A 16,750-nucleotide genomic window follows, 5' to 3' on the forward strand; every position below is an offset into this window, starting at 1 on the left:
AAAATAAAATAAAAAAAGTCAGGCCACTTAGGCCCACATATATATATACATATATATATACACATATAAGCCATGTATATAGTATATATATAATAAATATAGTTAGATATAGTATATATAATATATATAAGCTATATAATTTACAAGAAATTGTCTTAGGTAAAAAAAAATTTTAAAAAATAGTCAAGGCCCGTTTGGGCCCGAGACCATTACTACACAGTCCCAATCCTGGTCTGGTTACACCCAAAAGCCCATGAAGCCCGAATTCATTTAAGCCCGATCTGCAAAGCCCGTTTGGGACCGGGCCGGACCGGATGCCCAAAGCCCATTTGGGACCGGGCCGGACCGGATGCCCGCCTTAATTTGGACTGAAGTGTTATTATTGTTTTTGTTGTTAACTTTTTGTAATGTTTCAATAATTTGATCTATAGTCTTGATATTTGATAAATACATTAATTAAGTTGCTATAATAAATTATACTAATAAAGCAATAAATTTAAATTATCAATGTTTAAATTTATATCTTTATGAATTAATATTGACTTAAAAGTCTTTAAGCAATTTTTTTGTATTTCAAACAAACAAGTCCAACAAACAGATTTGGCCCTAAATCTAATAGTATATCCTTAATACTCGGTAAAAGAGAGGAAAAAAAGGAGGACGATACACCTTAACGGTGAAAGGTGGAAACCTCGTGCTTCTCGTAATCCTCGGCAAAGATCAAATTTGCTACATAAAAGGTGGACCATGCACATAAGATTATGATATCTATTCTTGGAAAGAGACCAAATTTGCTATATATATCACCTTTCACTTTTCTAAGTTCCCAAATTTTAGTTGACTATCACTTGCCTAATAATTTTCTACTATTTCAAGAATCAACATCAAGCAGTTCCGACTTTTGTTTTTGTCATTTTGGCCATCTTGATCTACTATTCTTGATTTTTCAGTAATATAGAAGCAGCCATGAATGCTCTAGCAGCTACAAACCGTAACTTTCGCCAAGCAGCTCGCATTCTTGGGTTGGACTCAAAACTTGAGAAGAGTCTTTTGATCCCTTTTAGAGAAATTAAGGTAACAACATATGATGAATTAAGTGATGTATATTAGTGCAAAGTTGTTTCTTTTCTTCTTTTAAATGGGCCTTATAGTAACGGTAAAGTTATCTCGATACGGTATGGTCACGGGTTTAAGTTGTGAAAGCAGCCACTGCATTAGGATAGGTTGTCTAAGTCACACTCTTTGAGTGCGGCCAGAGGCAGATGCAAGATTTAAACTCTATGGGTTAAATCCTTAATTTTGTTGCCATGAACCCATTGTATGTTTAAAATTATGAGTTCAAACCTACTATTTCTTACAATTTTAGTGAATTTTTATGCATAAATTTATGCTCTGCATCAGAAGTATTGGATTCAGTTGAACCCGGTGTTACAACTCTACATCCGCCTCTGAGTGCAGCCTGTTTACATCACACCCCTTGAGTGTGGCTCTTCCCCGGACCCATGAATGCGGCGAGATGCTTTGTGTACCGGACTTTCATGTTCTAATTGAATCTTTTTAAGGTTAGAAGAAGGTAGAAATGACTAATCTTTTTTGTTCCTCACAAAATTTTGAAGAAACAAGTTAGAAATGTGTGACTGTCTCACTAAAAACAATTACATGGATGTTTTATTATTTGTTGAGATTACGGGATCCAAATGTGTAATTGTTTGCTTTATAAAAGTTTAAACTATTAGAGAATGTACGCATTTATTTAATTTAACTATGGAGCAGATAGGTTGATGAATTTAGTATTTGATCAGGTGGAATGCACAATTCCCAAGGACGACGGAACGTTAGTTTCCTATGTTGGATTTAGAGTGCAACATGATAATGCTCGTGGGCCGATGAAAGGAGGAATCAGATACCATCCTGAGGTTATTTTTTGCCTTACATTCTTTCTTTATTTGAATGCTTAACTTATTGCTTGTATGCAAGTTGATTGAACTAAAACAGTAATAAGTTTCTATTTTTAGTAATCTTGGGAAAGTTGTGCTTGAACAGTAAAATGCAACGATTATCCGTTACAAAGGCGTAGAGATTTGTGCGACTAAAAGTCTTTTCAGGAGCTGGATTCGAACCACTGCCTCTGGGCAAAAGACAGATCTAATGAACTACATTCCGTTCTGATTGAACTCAGTAGTTGCTTTGACATTCAAATGTAGCATTCCCTTTAGTATGTTGTCTGGAAAAACTTGTATGGACAAAACATCGGATATGAAGGGGAGCCTTGGAGCAATAGTAAAATTGTCTCTATGTGACCTATAGGTCACAAGTTCGAGCCGTGGAAGCAACCACTAATGCTTGTATTAGGGTAAGCTGTCTACATCATACCCCTTAGGATGCGGCTCTTCTCCGGACACTGCGTGAATGCGGAATGCTTCGTGCACCGGGATAAACATCGGATATGTCATTTAAAGAAACAGGTATATGTAAGAGGGCAAAGATTGTAAGTGAATAATACACTTTGTATTGTAAGTCAAGTTTGATCTGTAAATGCAAAGGAATTGGCTTTTGTGTTTATAGGTATTCCAACTATGAGTAGAAGTGGTTCAGACAAGGTTTTGTGAGTGCAGTATCTATGAAAATCCAGCGTAAATGCTGTCTAATGTTTAGAAATCTTCTAAATTCTAGATAATCATCGAAAAGAATGGCAGAGACGTAGAATAATAGATGTACAGATTTGGAGGATCCTACACGTATGCGGAGACATTTTCGGAGAGTTCGAGCAGCATAGGATGTACTTGAACTAGAGCTCGAGAGCTGTAATTCTTCAAAAAATTACAGTCTAAGTCCTCCTATAAACATTTAGTTCAGGTATAACCTGAATGTTTCTTCTTCTATGTCTGGAAGAAATAAGGTATGAGGGCATTCAAAAAAATCCAGTAACTTCGTCGCATTCTAAGATGATAGGCAATCCTGTTTAATCATTAAAAAGTTAGTTATGTCTTAACGGATGTTGGTTTTTTTGAGAGACAGAGAAATCAACAATGTCATTTTCTCACTAACTATGTAGTTTAACAAGGGCGACGAGTCTTCCTTTGTCATTATCAATTAGGCAAATTCAAGATTGCTTGAAGGTGTGTATTAATACCATATTCTTGTATTTCAATGTAAAATTCCAGTCCGTGGAGTTATTTATTTGATTTTCCTGGTTGTGTTGGTTGCCTCAGTATGATATACTTCAGCGGTTTGGTGTTTCTAGAGATGGACTTTGCGCTGACATAGTTTAAATTTCTGTTACAAGGTTGATCTTGATGAAGTGAATGCTCTTGCTCAACTAATGACTTGGAAAACTGCTGTAGTCGATATTCCATATGGGGGAGCTAAGGGTGGAATTGGCTGCGTACCAAAAGAGTTAAGTAAGAGCGAATTGGAACGCCTTACACGTGTTTTCACTCAGAAAATTCATGACCTTATTGGAATTAATACTGATGTTCCTGCACCTGATATGGGCACTAATGCCCAGGTTAGTAACACAGTTCTATTTATGTAACTTTGTTAACATATTCTTCTCTGTAAAAGCTTCGGAATATAAAACAAACTAATGTGCTTATGTGATGCTTTTCCTACTACAGACTATGGCCTGGATTTTGGACGAGTACTCAAAATTTCATGGTCACTCTCTTGCGATTGTGACCGGGAAACCAGTTGTAAGCTTTTGCAGTATACTATTAAATTCCAAACGTGCTATTACATTTTGGGAAGGGGCACCTTGGCATGACTGGTAAAGTTGTTGCCATGTGACCAGGGGGTCACAGGTTCGAGCCGTGGAAACAACCTCTTGCAGTTATGCAGGGTAAGGCTGCGTACAATAGGCCCTTGTGGTCCGGCCCTTCCCCGTATCCCGCGCATAGCGGGAGCTTAGTGCACCAGGCTGCCCTTTTGCTATTACATTTTGGACTTGTCCTGAATTTAATCAGTTAGTTACCCTTTTTCACTATTTTTCTCAGGATCTTGGTGGTTCGTTGGGTAGGGAAGCTGCAACTGGACGCGGTGTCGTTTATGCTACAGAAGCTTTACTTGCTGAGTACGGGAAGCATATTAAGGATATGACTTTTGCAATTCAGGTAGAATCTCTCATTACTTCAATTCGAGCACACTTCATTACGTTCCTCTGCCATGCTATCGCACAAACGTCAGTTGAAATGATGTTTTATGTGTATTTTTGCATTGTTAAGGGATTTGGGAACGTAGGAGCATGGGCAGCGAGGATTATTCATGAGAGAGGTGGGAAGGTAGTTGCAGTTAGTGATATAACAGGAGCAGTCAAGAATCAAAACGGTCTTGATATACCTGCATTGCTTAATCATAAAGAAGCAACAGGGACGTTAGCTGGATTCAGTGGCGGTGATGCAATGAGTTCAGATGAATTGCTTACACATGATTGTGATGTTCTTATACCCTGTGCTTTAGGAGGAGTTTTGAACAGGTACAAAACCTCATTTTGCATCTCAAAATTTGCATCTTTATTAATCCAAATTGTTTAATTCCTGGAATTTGCATCGTTAACAACAACAACAACAACAAAAAGAAGTCCAGTATGATCCCCACGAGTGGGGTCTGGGGAGGGTAGTATTTACACAGACATTACCCCTACCTTGAGGATAGAGAGGCGAAGTCAAACTGGCAATTTGCATCGTTAACGAGAGTCAAAAATTATTAACTGGGCAGTGTGAAGGCAGCATATTCTGAGGATGACAAAAGCCAACTCAGAACTGATTAAAGACCATATTAGTATCAGATAGAACTTTTTGTACTTAGTGGAAGTGTTTTAATTTGTCCTTATGATCTTGTCTTTTCTGATTTTTTTCTGCAGAGAAAATGCGGACAGTGTCAAGGCCAAGTACATAGTAGAAGCGGCAAATCATCCCACTGATCCAGATGCTGACGAGGTAAGACCTAGAAATTGATTCTCAAATCTGTTAAGACTACATGGTAACAATTTATAACACATTACTATCCTTATGCAGATTTTGTCTAAGAAAGGAGTTGTAATACTTCCCGACATATATGCCAATGCTGGAGGCGTGACTGTTAGCTATTTTGAATGGGTTCAGGTAAATATCATCTATATGTGACACCCCAAATCTACATTTAGGGTTATGTTGACTCTATATTATTTAAAGCTTAATGATATTTTACTAAGGTATAGTAAGAGTAAATTCTCTAATCGCTATCAAGTCAAGTTGTTTTTCCACATATTTTTATATAGTTAAGAGAGTCTTCTCACAACAAGAAGGGGAGTCTTGGCGTAACTAGTAAAGTTGTTGTCATGTGACGAGAAGATCACTGGTTCGAGCCGTGAAAACAGCCTCTTGCATAAATATAGGGTAAGGCTGCGTACAATAGACCCTTGTAGTTCAGCCCTTCCCTGGACCCTGCGCATAGCGGGAGCTTAGTGCATCGGGACGCCCTTTTTAGTCTCCTGACAATAATGTAAAGCTAATCCCGTATAATCTTGTAGATAAAATAATTTTGAGTTTATGGATGGTTAGCTTCTGTCGATCCCAGTCTTGTATTAAGATGTATTTAGATAAGTTCTCCGTCAAACCTGCATCGTGTCTGAAAGAACATAAACATTTACCTGTTCTCTGCCCGCGATGTTAAGATCGGAGGGCTCTTGAATTGTGGATCTCAGTTGTAATCTCTTTCTCGGCGTGCAGAATATTCAAGGATTTATGTGGGATGAAGAACATGTCAATAGGGAGCTTAAGAAATACATGACAAGAGCCTTTCATAATCTCAAGAACATGTGTAAGTCGCATAACTGCAATCTTCGAATGGGCGCCTTTACACTGGGGGTGAATCGTGTTGCCCGAGCCACACAATTAAGAGGGTGGGAAGCATAATTGTATTTGTCTCTGTTGCAGCTAAATGTTCTTTCCTCTTTTTTCAGTTGAACATTTTCCTATCTTGTAAGAATGGTCTAATTTTATAACCTGGAATTCTGTATATTCCTGAGTCAACCATATAAATAAAATTGCCATTTTTCAATTCCATGGATTCATCTTCTCATAGCTAATATTGCTATATTTATAAGCATGTACTAAACATTATGGAAAACTATCAAATACACCAGAGGGGATTGTAGTAAGTACACTTAAAGTTTGTATGTTAGTAGAAGTAGAAGCATTGGTACAATGGTACTTAATCGATTAGGGGTGTTTGGATTGACTTTTAAGTTGGTCGTTTTTAAACTTTTTTTAGCTTTTTTAAGTGTGTGGCAAAGCTATAAAGTATTTAAAATAAGTTAAAAACTGTTTAAAACAAGTCAAAAGCAATAAGTTAGGCAACTTCAACTTATCGTTTTTTTTTTTTTTTGCTATATTCTATCACAATTCCTGTCCAAGAAGTGGTTTTTCTTTTTGGTTTTCCATCCGGTGTCCGTACCAGCATTGGAGCCTGATTATATCCGGATTTGTTCCACGTAGGGTCCCATTCGGGAGAAAATGCTCCCTACCAGAGATTTTTCTATACCCATGATTCGAACTCGAAACCTCTTGGTTAAGAAAGGAGCAGTCCAATCTACTTCACCAATTCCTTTAGTGGTTGTCCAAGAAGAGGTTGTTTCCAAAAGAGTAGATATAAAATTGAGATCCTTTTCTGCTTTTTGGATGCAACACGACATTCGAATAATTGATTGCCGGCCTAGTAATAAGATCATTGGTATCCCATGAATATATCTATCTGAGATATTATTTTCAAAATTGTGCACGTGTCAAGATCCCATAACTTTTCAACATAAACCTTTTAAGATAATTTTCTTTTTAATATTTCTTTTTTTGGATCTGTTCGTGACATGAGTTAGTTATAAGTCAAATTTTTATCCACTAAACAAGGTTAGAACTACTTCCACGTATACGGATAGAGCCCAAAGCATGCAAAAAGGATCTTCAATCCAACTGAGTGCTATGACTGCACCATAGAAAGCAATATGCTTAGCGTGCTATATTACTAGAACAAGACAAAAGAACCATCCAAAGATGTGATGGATGAATAGTACTCCCTTCGTTCACTTTTATTCGGTACGTTTTAATTTTTCATATTCCTTAAAAAATAATAAATGAAGTACATAATTTACCATGATACTCATATCAATTGATGCATTTTTTATTGGATTTAAGAAAATAATTTGAAATGAGTAATAAATATAATGGGTATAACATAAAAAAAAAATTATCTTCTCTTCTTGATATGCGTAAAATAAAGTGACAAGTAAATAATGAAAATCTATTTTTAGTATACATGCCAAGTAAAAGTAAACGGAAGGAGTATTTCTTCACCCTTAATTAAAAATTGTCACGTTCCGTTTTATTCCTCAGACTGAAATAAAGAATATCTTGGGAAGGAGCACTTTTAATTTATTAAACCCTCTGTTCAAGTTTACGTGAACCTATTTCTTTTTTGGTTCGTTCCAAAAAGAATGACCCCTTTCTAAATTTGAAAACAATTTAGTTTAAACTTCCAATTCTACCTTCAATGAGAAACTTTTATAACCACACAAATACTCTGGACCCTTTTTTGTTTTGTTTAGAACCACAAATTCCAAAAGTCTTTATTTTTTATTAAACTACATACCCAGTAAAACAGGTTCAGATAAATTAGAACGGAGATTAATGTATGTCAACATAAAAACAAAGTGCATGTACTAATTGTTCACACGACCAATACAGCAAAAAAAACTTTGTAGTGTACGTAGGAAAAGTTAGGAAGGGACGGTGCAAATCATGAGTGGAAGGTGCACTTTATCTCTCTTTCGACAAGTGCATTTATAAGGCCCCACGGGCTTCTTTAGTGTCACGGGTGCATAAATAGTTAAATACCCACTATATCCATGCACAAACCTTAGCACTTTGCCCCAACGAAAAAAAGCCAATATTGTTACTAGCACAATAATAATGCAACCAAAGACTTTCCATTTCACTCTTGTGATCATTTTCTTGATCTCACCTCATTCTCTGTGCTTCAACACCGGTGACGAAAACGGCGGAACGGAGATGACGACCTCGCCGGAAACATCTTCTTCCGCCGGTGGAGGAAGTGGTGCAGCTCATGGACCTAACTGGGATTCCAACTGGGGTTGGGGTTCTAGCCCAGGAGGAGGAGGGGGTTTTGGCTCAGGCTCGGGCAGGTCGCCTGATGGGCTCGGTCGGGGCTGGGGGTTTGGTTTTGGGTCCGGGAGTGGATCGGCGGGTACTGGCTTTGGCTATGGCTATGGTACTGGTGGTGGTGGTGGTAGTGCTGGCGGAGAAAATGGTGGTTCTGGTGGCTACAATAGTGGTCGTGCGCCATCGATTAATCCAGGGGAGAGATATCATCATGGGTAAACATATTGGATGAGTACAAGTGTTTTTGTATGAATATAAAATTCTAGGAGTGTATTATGAATTTAATACGTGTTACATATAGGGATAGATATTTAATAGCATACCATGATAATTATAGGAAATAAGTCATGTGAAATATATGTATCAATATGATGAATGTTCGAAAAACAATTTAAAGAAAATAATGAGCTTCTGTTCTATGAAGTTCAATAATTCTGGTTGTGTCCTGAGGATGTATATAGCAGTGTTGGTTTTTCCTTTTTGTCTAATGTATGGTTTTACTTTTGTCCGATCGAAGGTGAAACTCTGGCAAACGCATGTGTAGAAAAGCCTTTTTTATGAGTGTACTGAGGGACGACACAGGCATAATGTTTTCCATGTTATGTGAATTAATGACATTTTATAGACTTCCTAGACCACCGAAGGGGACCCTTAGACGTTATTGTAGAAATACAGGGTAATACTGCGTACAATAGATTCTTGTGATCTGGTCCTTTCCCGAACCCCGCATATAGCGGGAGCTTAGTGCAGCGAACTGCCCTTTTCCAGAACAGTTACCATGCGTGGCTAAGTTTTGTTTGACATTTTTTACTGCTACGAATATGATTCTTTCGAGGGTTGAGAATGAAAAAAATCTTAGTTTGGAAGCGTTTTATTCTTCAATGAATATGATTCTTTCAATGTAACAAAAATTTGGATTAGTCGGCCCATTACGTGTACTGTACACTGAATGAGAAACAAAAGAAACTCAATATTTTTCAGTTTTGGGTCCGACTCCTTTCCGTTACAGTATTTCAAATTATTAAGCATACTAGTCGTAGTAAGCCTGTACTGAGCCCGTGCCCAAATTAGAGGTCCAAAAGTAATACATATGATTAAAAAGAACAGTTTGCATTATGTTTTTTAAGTTTTCACCAAGTATTTTATTTCTTCTGATAAAAAATGATCGAGTGTACTCAAATTATAACCAAGATAAATTTCAAATCACCAGCACTTTTCAGTCTTATATTCCTTGTGAATCCCGAATTAATATACCATGTGTCATATTTAAGAGATTTGCTTTGAACTTGTATCAACACAACAAAGAAGCAAATCTAATTCCCCTATGTTTGAACTCAATTGCTGATTGCTACCTTTAAAATGCAAGGTTCTATTTTTATTTAGAGGTAAAATTAACGTGGACAACTAGCAGACATAATCAATATAAATTTAGGGGTTCATATTTTTATTTAAAGGTAACAATATCCCTTATATTTATGATCAAAATATCTTGTTGATGTTGCATAGATCTTCGCTTTTGGACATTTGCTCCTCTGCTACATATTGTAGCTAGGATAGACAAATGTGTTAGTCTTAGTTTAAATTCCAAAAAATTTAAAATCGAATGATAATGAAAATAATTATATATTTTATTTAAAAAGATCTTCTCATAATTTCTAGAGCATAAGCTATCCTAAAATCTATATATATATATATATATATGAGGTGGCATAAGAAGTGTGTTCACTTTCTTGAAGGCATGTGAAAGCATAAAACTACCTTAAAATTTTATTAAATGTCTACATATGTCTTTTTACAATTGGATACTTTACAATTAGTTATATTTTATTAATAAAATAATCTCTAACACATTTAATTATTTCCAGTCGCTATAAGGGATTCTCACAAGAACTCCGGCGAACTCCTCCCCGGAAAAATGGAGTCCAGCTCACTATTTTCGTCTTCCTCTACTTTTATTTTTACCCGTACATCCCTCTTTTGCAGCAACAATAAAGGCTCAGTACAAACTATCAACTATTGTATTAAAATATAAAGATAATGATGGTTTGACAACTCTAGAACTTGAGAGCATCAAAACACAGGCGACAATTTTGTTTCTGACGGCGACAACGACTTTAATTTTTTTTAAAATCTACCTTTCTTTTATGTTGTACTCTAATTGATCGGCGTTAGTTGGAATTATGTTTGTATTAATGTAATAAAGTTCTATGGTTATGGGGGGATGAAGGTCGCGAATACGATGATTGGTGAAAACAAAAATGGTGAAAATCAAAATTTTCTTTTGGAGATGATAAAGATATAGCGTCCGGTGAAACAGATATGATAATGGTGATTTTTGGGATTATCGATAATGGAGGCGAGAGAAAGAACAGAGAAAGAAAGGAGAAGATTGAACGAAAATGAAAAAAAAAATAGTGGTAAAAAACAAGAGGCGTGTGTATTCTACCACACAACATAGATGTGGTTGTGATATTTTAAGGGTAAGATATATTTTTTTGGGGGTGGGGGATAGGAGCCCCACAAATTTTAAGTGTGTAGTTGAAAATTCGACTATAGGTCAGGGTACTTATGCATTTTCCCTATTTAATTTTAAGAATGTACATTAAAACAATCTAATAATCATTCTAACCATAACTAAAAGATATAATTTTTGGAATAAACTCCATCTTTGGTAAGAAATACTTGAGATTCCTCCAAAATAAAATTTTCACCTTTTTAAAGTTATAAATTTCAGTAATAATTTTAAGTCTCTAGCTTTGGTAAGAAATCTTGTTTGAAATTCTAAATTTCAGTAATAATTTAAGTCAACTATAAAAATTTTAATTTAATTCTGAATTATTTAAAATGTTCATCAAGGTAAGATAACATGTTATAACAAGTTACTTACCAATATTCTAGACTACCAATCAATATATTATGAAATAAAAATTACCTTTTAAATGATTTGATTGTGTAATACTTAAACTATATACTCCGTAATTATCTTTTATTTATTTACCATATTGACATTGATTGTCATAATCTCAAAATTTCCATTAGAAAAAGTCCTCCGTTCAAGATCCTACTTCATTGATTTCGGCATTCTTTTGGCTCTCTTATTTTCTTCTTCTTCTTCTTCTTCTTTTCCAACATTTACTCATCTCAAATTTAACAAATTCGACGTAGAAGGGAAACTATAGCTTATCACTAAAATTAAAGATGTATAGATCATCGAGTACAACTCGAGTTTCAGACGATTATTTTAATAGCTATTATTCTTCATCTTCAAATTCATCACCCTCACAAAAAGTGTCTCCAGCATTAAGAGCTTTGTCTTTGGAAACTAATGAATTATTACCAATACATGAACCACTTTCGGATATTGCTAAGAAGGAAAAATCTCGTGCCAAATTTGCAGAGAATGCTGTTCATGTTATACCTTTGGTTTTGCTCTTGTGTGGATTTATCCTATGGTTTTTGTCTAATCCAGGTATCTTCTATTCTTTACTCTTTCTTTTGGCTTTTTTTTTTTATTACAGTAGAGGATTTGAGGAGAAAGGGACGTTGGAGCAACGATAAAAGTTGTTTTCTTGCGAACTATAGGTCATGTCGGCTTCGAACCGTGAAAGCAACCACTAATACTTGCATTAAGATAGGCTGTCTACATTACACCCTTGGAATGCGGCCCATCCCGGATCCTGCATGAACCGAGATACTTTGTGTATTGGTTATCTTTTTTTAGAAGATTTGAGAAAAGGGATAGAGGAAAGGGGATAGTGAGAATTAAACTGAGCACTACTAAAAAAATTAAAATTAGCTATGAGTTTCGTCGCTAATTTATTGCTAAATCGCTCGTAGCTAATAGAATTTTTTAATAATCTATCGCGGAGTAGGATTATTGATGAAATTTACTGTTTAGCTATAAAAGTTTTTCCATCGCTAATTTCTATTTTTCAGGTAGTGGAGAGACTCATATAGATATTGGATAACACTAGATTATAAGTGTTGATGGTTAACTACTTTTGTTTCAAGCTTCAACCACAAAACTCATGTACACAATACTAAAGTTTCAGCAATTAGAATGTATTCAATGATTCGCGGAAAAAGAAAAAGATTTTCATCAATGATAATTTAATAAGTATGTTAATTAAATCGGATAAATTTCACAAATAGTCATATAACTATGACTTTTTTCATCCAAGTCATATAACTTTGTTTTCTCACACAAAAATCATATAACTATGACTTTTTTTCACTAGTCATATAACTTTGTTTTCTCACACAAAAATCATATAACTTGTTATAAATAAAGTGAATATATATGGATGTTAATTTAATCTATCCATACATTCTGTACAATGTACTACTTGGATAGATGCACCTATTAATTCCTAGAATGTATTTAGGAAGTTTTAGGTGTATCTTGTATAGTATAAATAAGACATTCTTTGCCTATGGAAGAACACTCAAGAAACATACTTGAATAAGATAACTTTTACATTCTCCTCCTATACATCTTGTCTCTATTACTATATTGTTCTATTTTGCTCTCATTTCTTAATACGTTATCAACACGAGGTTCTAACCAACTGAGGTTATCTGCTTCATCCGAATTGTATCTTCTTCCTAAAAGAGGTAGTCAGTTTCTTTTCCGATTCAGGTATACATTCCTATGTTTATAACATTTCTATTAGGATCTTCTTTAACCTGCAATTTAATTACCATATGCATAACTTGTTTTGAATATGATTATAATAATTGCATTGGTATGAAAACAATAAGTTTCAGTTAAATTGTTATCTCATTATATAAACTATGAAGAAGTTTAATCCTACATATAAATAAATAAGTATTAAAATTGAATTACAATAATTAGACTAATTAAGCCCACATCCAAATATTCTAACAGAATATGCATTTAGAAGGAATTCTTGCAAAATTTTCAAAAGGTTTAAATGTGTCTTCAATAAATTTATCACCTAAGCGTACAAACAAATTAATGACTTTAGAATTAACGACTTAACTATTAGATGAATCGTATTGAATGTTGAAACTTGTCAGAATTGATATCCTCTAGTTTTATGCCTACTTACCTTATTAAAACGTATTCTAAGTAGAACAAAACTATACTAATACATATTAATTCAACTTATTTATTCTATGGATATATACTTACATGTCTAAAGTTTTTGTGGGTAATATTAAACACTAATTTATCATCACATTGCACATAATTGTTTGTTTGATAATTATAGATATAGAATATTAATACACGATTATGTACTGCACTGAATTTTTCATTGATAATAATTCTTGTCATTCTAATTCACTTATTTCTATGATAGTTTTCACTATGTTGAATTTGTCAAAACTTTAATTTATGGCAGTTGACATCTTTGAAAATAATTATTTGTCATGGGCACTTGATGCTGAAATTCACCTTGACGCTAAAGGTCTTAGTGACACTATTAAAGAAGGAAATGAAGCATCAAGTCAGGATAAGGCGAAAGCCATGATTTTCCTTCGCCATCATCTCGATGAAGGGTTAAAAAGTGAATATTTAACCTTAAAAAGATCCATTCAATTATGAACTAGTTTGAAGGAACGATATGACCACCTAAAGGCCACAGTATTACCAAGAGCTCGTCGTGAGTGGATGCACTTACGGCTACAAGATTATAAGACCATAAGTGAATATAATTCTGTTGTATATAGAATAATTTTCCAACTAAAATTATGTGGGGAACAAAAATCATAGTGATCAAAAAATATAATTTTTCGGTAGTATTTTCTTATTTTGTGATTTTTTTTATTTTCTTATTTTGAGCATAATAAATAATAATCTATTTAAAATAGGAATGACTCAACCCGACCTGGCACACCCGATCCAATAGTACTCATATATATAAATTAAAATAATACTAAAAGTAAATAGTAAATCCTTCAAAACATGATACTTTTATTGTTTATTTTTCTTTTCGAAATTTTTATTCAAATTTATAGCTTTTTTATTTCAAGTGCTCTCTAATTATATCTTTTATTTCCCTTTTTTTTTGTCAGAATCTCATGCATTCCGAATTGAATTTTTTATGGGGGGAAGAATTTACTTTTAGTATTATTTAGCTTACGTATATGGGTATTGGGTCACATTAGGTTGGGTCATTCCTATTTTAAGGAAAAAATATAAAATTAACCGGCCGGACGAAACTAATTAGGCTAACAAATGCAATTACTTTCGTCCGGCCGGTTAAGTTTGAAGGACTGAAGGATTTACTATTCACTTTTAGTATTATTTTAATTTATATATATGAGTATTGGGTCGGGGAGGCCAGGACCGGTTGAGTCATTTTTATTTTAATTAGATTATTATTTATTAGGCTGAAAATAAGAAAATAAAAAATCACAAAATAAGAAAATACTACTGAAAAATAATATTTTCCTATCACTATGATTTTGGTGTGAGTTAGTAAATGTTTTATGATTTTTCGTATGAGAAAAAATAGTTATATGATTTTGGTAAGAAAAAAAATCATAGTTATATGATTTTTGTGTGAGAAAACAAAGTAATATGACTTTAGTAAAAAAAAAAAGGTCATAATTATATAATTTTTGTGTGAGAAAACAAAGTTATATGACTTTAATGAAAACATGTCATAGTTATATGATTGTTGTGTGAAAAAAACAAAGTTATATGATTTTAGTGGGAAAAAAATTATAGTTATATGATCATTTGTGAAATTTACCCTAATTAAACACTTTATGAAAATATTCTCTATTGATTTGTCTGAATGTATTATAATTTCTTATAGTAATTGACTGGGTCTACAAACTACTCACTATTTTTCAAGTTACAGACGCTTGCGTAGTTTAAAACATTTGCAATTGGATGAAAAGATGACCTGCATATTAATTTACATTGTCGAATGTTAAAATTTAAACTCGTTGTTATATACTGTTTTTATAGGGTCTAGTGTTACCTTTCCGAGAAGCTATAACAAACTGCAAAGAATATTATTATTTAACCACCAAAGGTTATGACTTATATATAAAATTAGCACTCTTAATGAAAATTATGGTTCTACCATTATAAATAACCTCTAATTTTAACCAAAGATTTCGGATTCGATCCTTAAAATGAAATCTCCTTTTCTTTTTCCCTTGGTGGGGTGTCTCAGAAAAAAGAAAAAACAAGGAGATCATCCCAAATTCCATGAGACCGACAAATTATGTACTGCTCTCTATTTTAGAGAAATTGTGTATTTGGTTTTAATTACTTCTATTAACTTGCTTCTTAATTATTTGTAAAACAGATATTGATGCGCCATTGAAAGAGGAAGCAATTGCTAAAAGAATAGAAGGACTAAACCTTGATGGAGATCTCGATCCTGATGGCATGCATATTGCAAATTTACCTCTAGAATTGAATGATGATGATTTGATCAAGAAAGATGAAAATCGTCGAACATCTTATATGGAAAATGGATTTCCATAAATATCTTTTTTGTTTTCTTTTTCACTTATTTTCGTACCCAAATTCTCATTATTTATGCTTTGAGGATTGTTGTTGCCAAATCATTTTTGAGTGACGAAGTTATTAGGGATTTCTCTTCAATATCTGCTAAAATGTTTCGGTATTTGGTTGACGCTATTATATGGAAAAGACTTTGATTTTCTCAAAGATTAGAGATGCTACTGCTACTATATATGTTTCTGTCTTTGACCTATCGATTGAGAATGCTTCTTATTGTATCCGTAAAAATAGACCGTTTGAATTTCTTTTTCATCTGATTCCATAGCCGCTAAAAGCTCCATAAGGTCTTGAAAGTTCTATTTGAGGAAAGAAGGATGATGATGACGTATTATGATGCTTTCTCCTTGTGTATTGCCTTTGGGGAAAATTCCTCAAGTTTTGTGAAATCTGTTGCTTTGAATTTGACAATCCGGTTTACAGTTTGCTCTAGTTTTATTCCCAAAAGAAAGAACCACTATATAATGTATCTAAAAACTAAATGAATGAACTTAAATTGTTAGATGCAAAAGAAAAAGGAAAAGAAAATACCCTTTGACTGTTATGTTTAATCAAAAAATAAATTTCTTAGTTAAAGCCTATATTTTAAAAGAAAATGGGTTATTGATAATCAAGTTTTACTTCACTTTCACAATAGTCTTTTAGAAAAATAATAAAAATGATAGAGAAAATTGACAAAAAGAAATAAGAAATGAATTGACAAACAATTCCTAAAATCAAGGCTGGAAACTTTGATGAAGCAGAGAATAATAGAATATATTTCAATAGTAATCGAAATTTGTCTGTACAAATGAAATTCATTGTCCTTATATATATATGGGAGCGTACAACCAAAAACGGTTTTCACACTTAATTTGAATTCATTATGGGCATTAATTGTAGGATTTTTTACCTCATATAGCAAAGGTTGATACCTTATTTATTTTAAATAAATACCCTTTTGAAAAATTATATTCTATAGCTACCTTTTGATTTTTATAGTCAAATATCTTTTTATGATTACCTCCTACCCTTAAGCCATAAAATAATCTTTGTATTATTTTTCTCTCTCATTTTTTCAGATTCTCCACCCTCTCTCTCAACACCAATCTAC

The 16,750-nt window shown here is 33.7% G+C and overlaps 3 protein-coding genes across 3 annotated transcripts; all 3 read left to right on the top strand.

Moving 5' to 3' along the window:
• The first annotated feature begins 654 nt into the window (after nt 1-654).
• LOC104222367 (glutamate dehydrogenase A-like) lies at nt 655-6,036 on the top strand. The gene is made up of 10 exons (XM_009773597.2): nt 655-740; nt 951-1,074; nt 1,803-1,916; nt 3,287-3,508; nt 3,618-3,692; nt 3,993-4,109; nt 4,221-4,471; nt 4,859-4,934; nt 5,013-5,099; nt 5,706-6,036. The coding sequence occupies exons 2-10, from the start codon at nt 967-969 to the stop codon at nt 5,889-5,891; spliced, it is 1,236 nt and encodes a 411-aa protein (XP_009771899.1). The 5' UTR covers nt 655-740; nt 951-966; the 3' UTR covers nt 5,892-6,036.
• Nucleotides 6,037-8,039: 2,003 nt separating this feature from the next.
• Nucleotides 8,040-8,369, top strand: LOC104222369 (putative glycine-rich cell wall structural protein 1). The gene has a single exon (XM_009773599.2). It carries the CDS (start codon nt 8,040-8,042, stop codon nt 8,367-8,369), a length of 330 nt encoding a protein of 109 aa, XP_009771901.2.
• A 2,922-nt stretch (nt 8,370-11,291) lies between these two features.
• On the top strand, nt 11,292-15,807 carry LOC104222366 (uncharacterized). The gene is made up of 2 exons (XM_009773595.2): nt 11,292-11,619; nt 15,440-15,807. The coding sequence occupies exons 1-2, from the start codon at nt 11,349-11,351 to the stop codon at nt 15,619-15,621; spliced, it is 453 nt and encodes a 150-aa protein (XP_009771897.1). The 5' UTR covers nt 11,292-11,348; the 3' UTR covers nt 15,622-15,807.
• The last annotated feature ends 943 nt before the right edge of the window (nt 15,808-16,750 follow it).

Source organism: Nicotiana sylvestris, chromosome 5 (genome assembly GCF_000393655.2).
Source record: "Nicotiana sylvestris chromosome 5, ASM39365v2, whole genome shotgun sequence".
Taxonomy (NCBI): domain Eukaryota; kingdom Viridiplantae; phylum Streptophyta; class Magnoliopsida; order Solanales; family Solanaceae; genus Nicotiana; species Nicotiana sylvestris.

What these genes read in the sequence shown, in the direction of transcription:
- LOC104222367 (XM_009773597.2), top strand. Translation starts at nt 967, where the DNA reads ATGAATGCTCTAGCAGCTACAAACCGTAACTTTCGCCAAGCAGCTCGC. An exon ending in GAATCAGATACCATCCTGAG is followed by an intron (nt 1,917 to 3,286) that starts GTTATTTTTTGC and finishes TTCTGTTACAAG; the next exon opens with GTTGATCTTGATGAAGTGAA. An exon ending in CTGATCCAGATGCTGACGAG is followed by an intron (nt 4,935 to 5,012) that starts GTAAGACCTAGA and finishes ATCCTTATGCAG; the next exon opens with ATTTTGTCTAAGAAAGGAGT.
- LOC104222369 (XM_009773599.2), top strand. Translation starts at nt 8,040, where the DNA reads ATGACGACCTCGCCGGAAACATCTTCTTCCGCCGGTGGAGGAAGTGGT.
- LOC104222366 (XM_009773595.2), top strand. Translation starts at nt 11,349, where the DNA reads ATGTATAGATCATCGAGTACAACTCGAGTTTCAGACGATTATTTTAAT. An exon ending in ATGGTTTTTGTCTAATCCAG is followed by an intron (nt 11,620 to 15,439) that starts GTATCTTCTATT and finishes TTTGTAAAACAG; the next exon opens with ATATTGATGCGCCATTGAAA.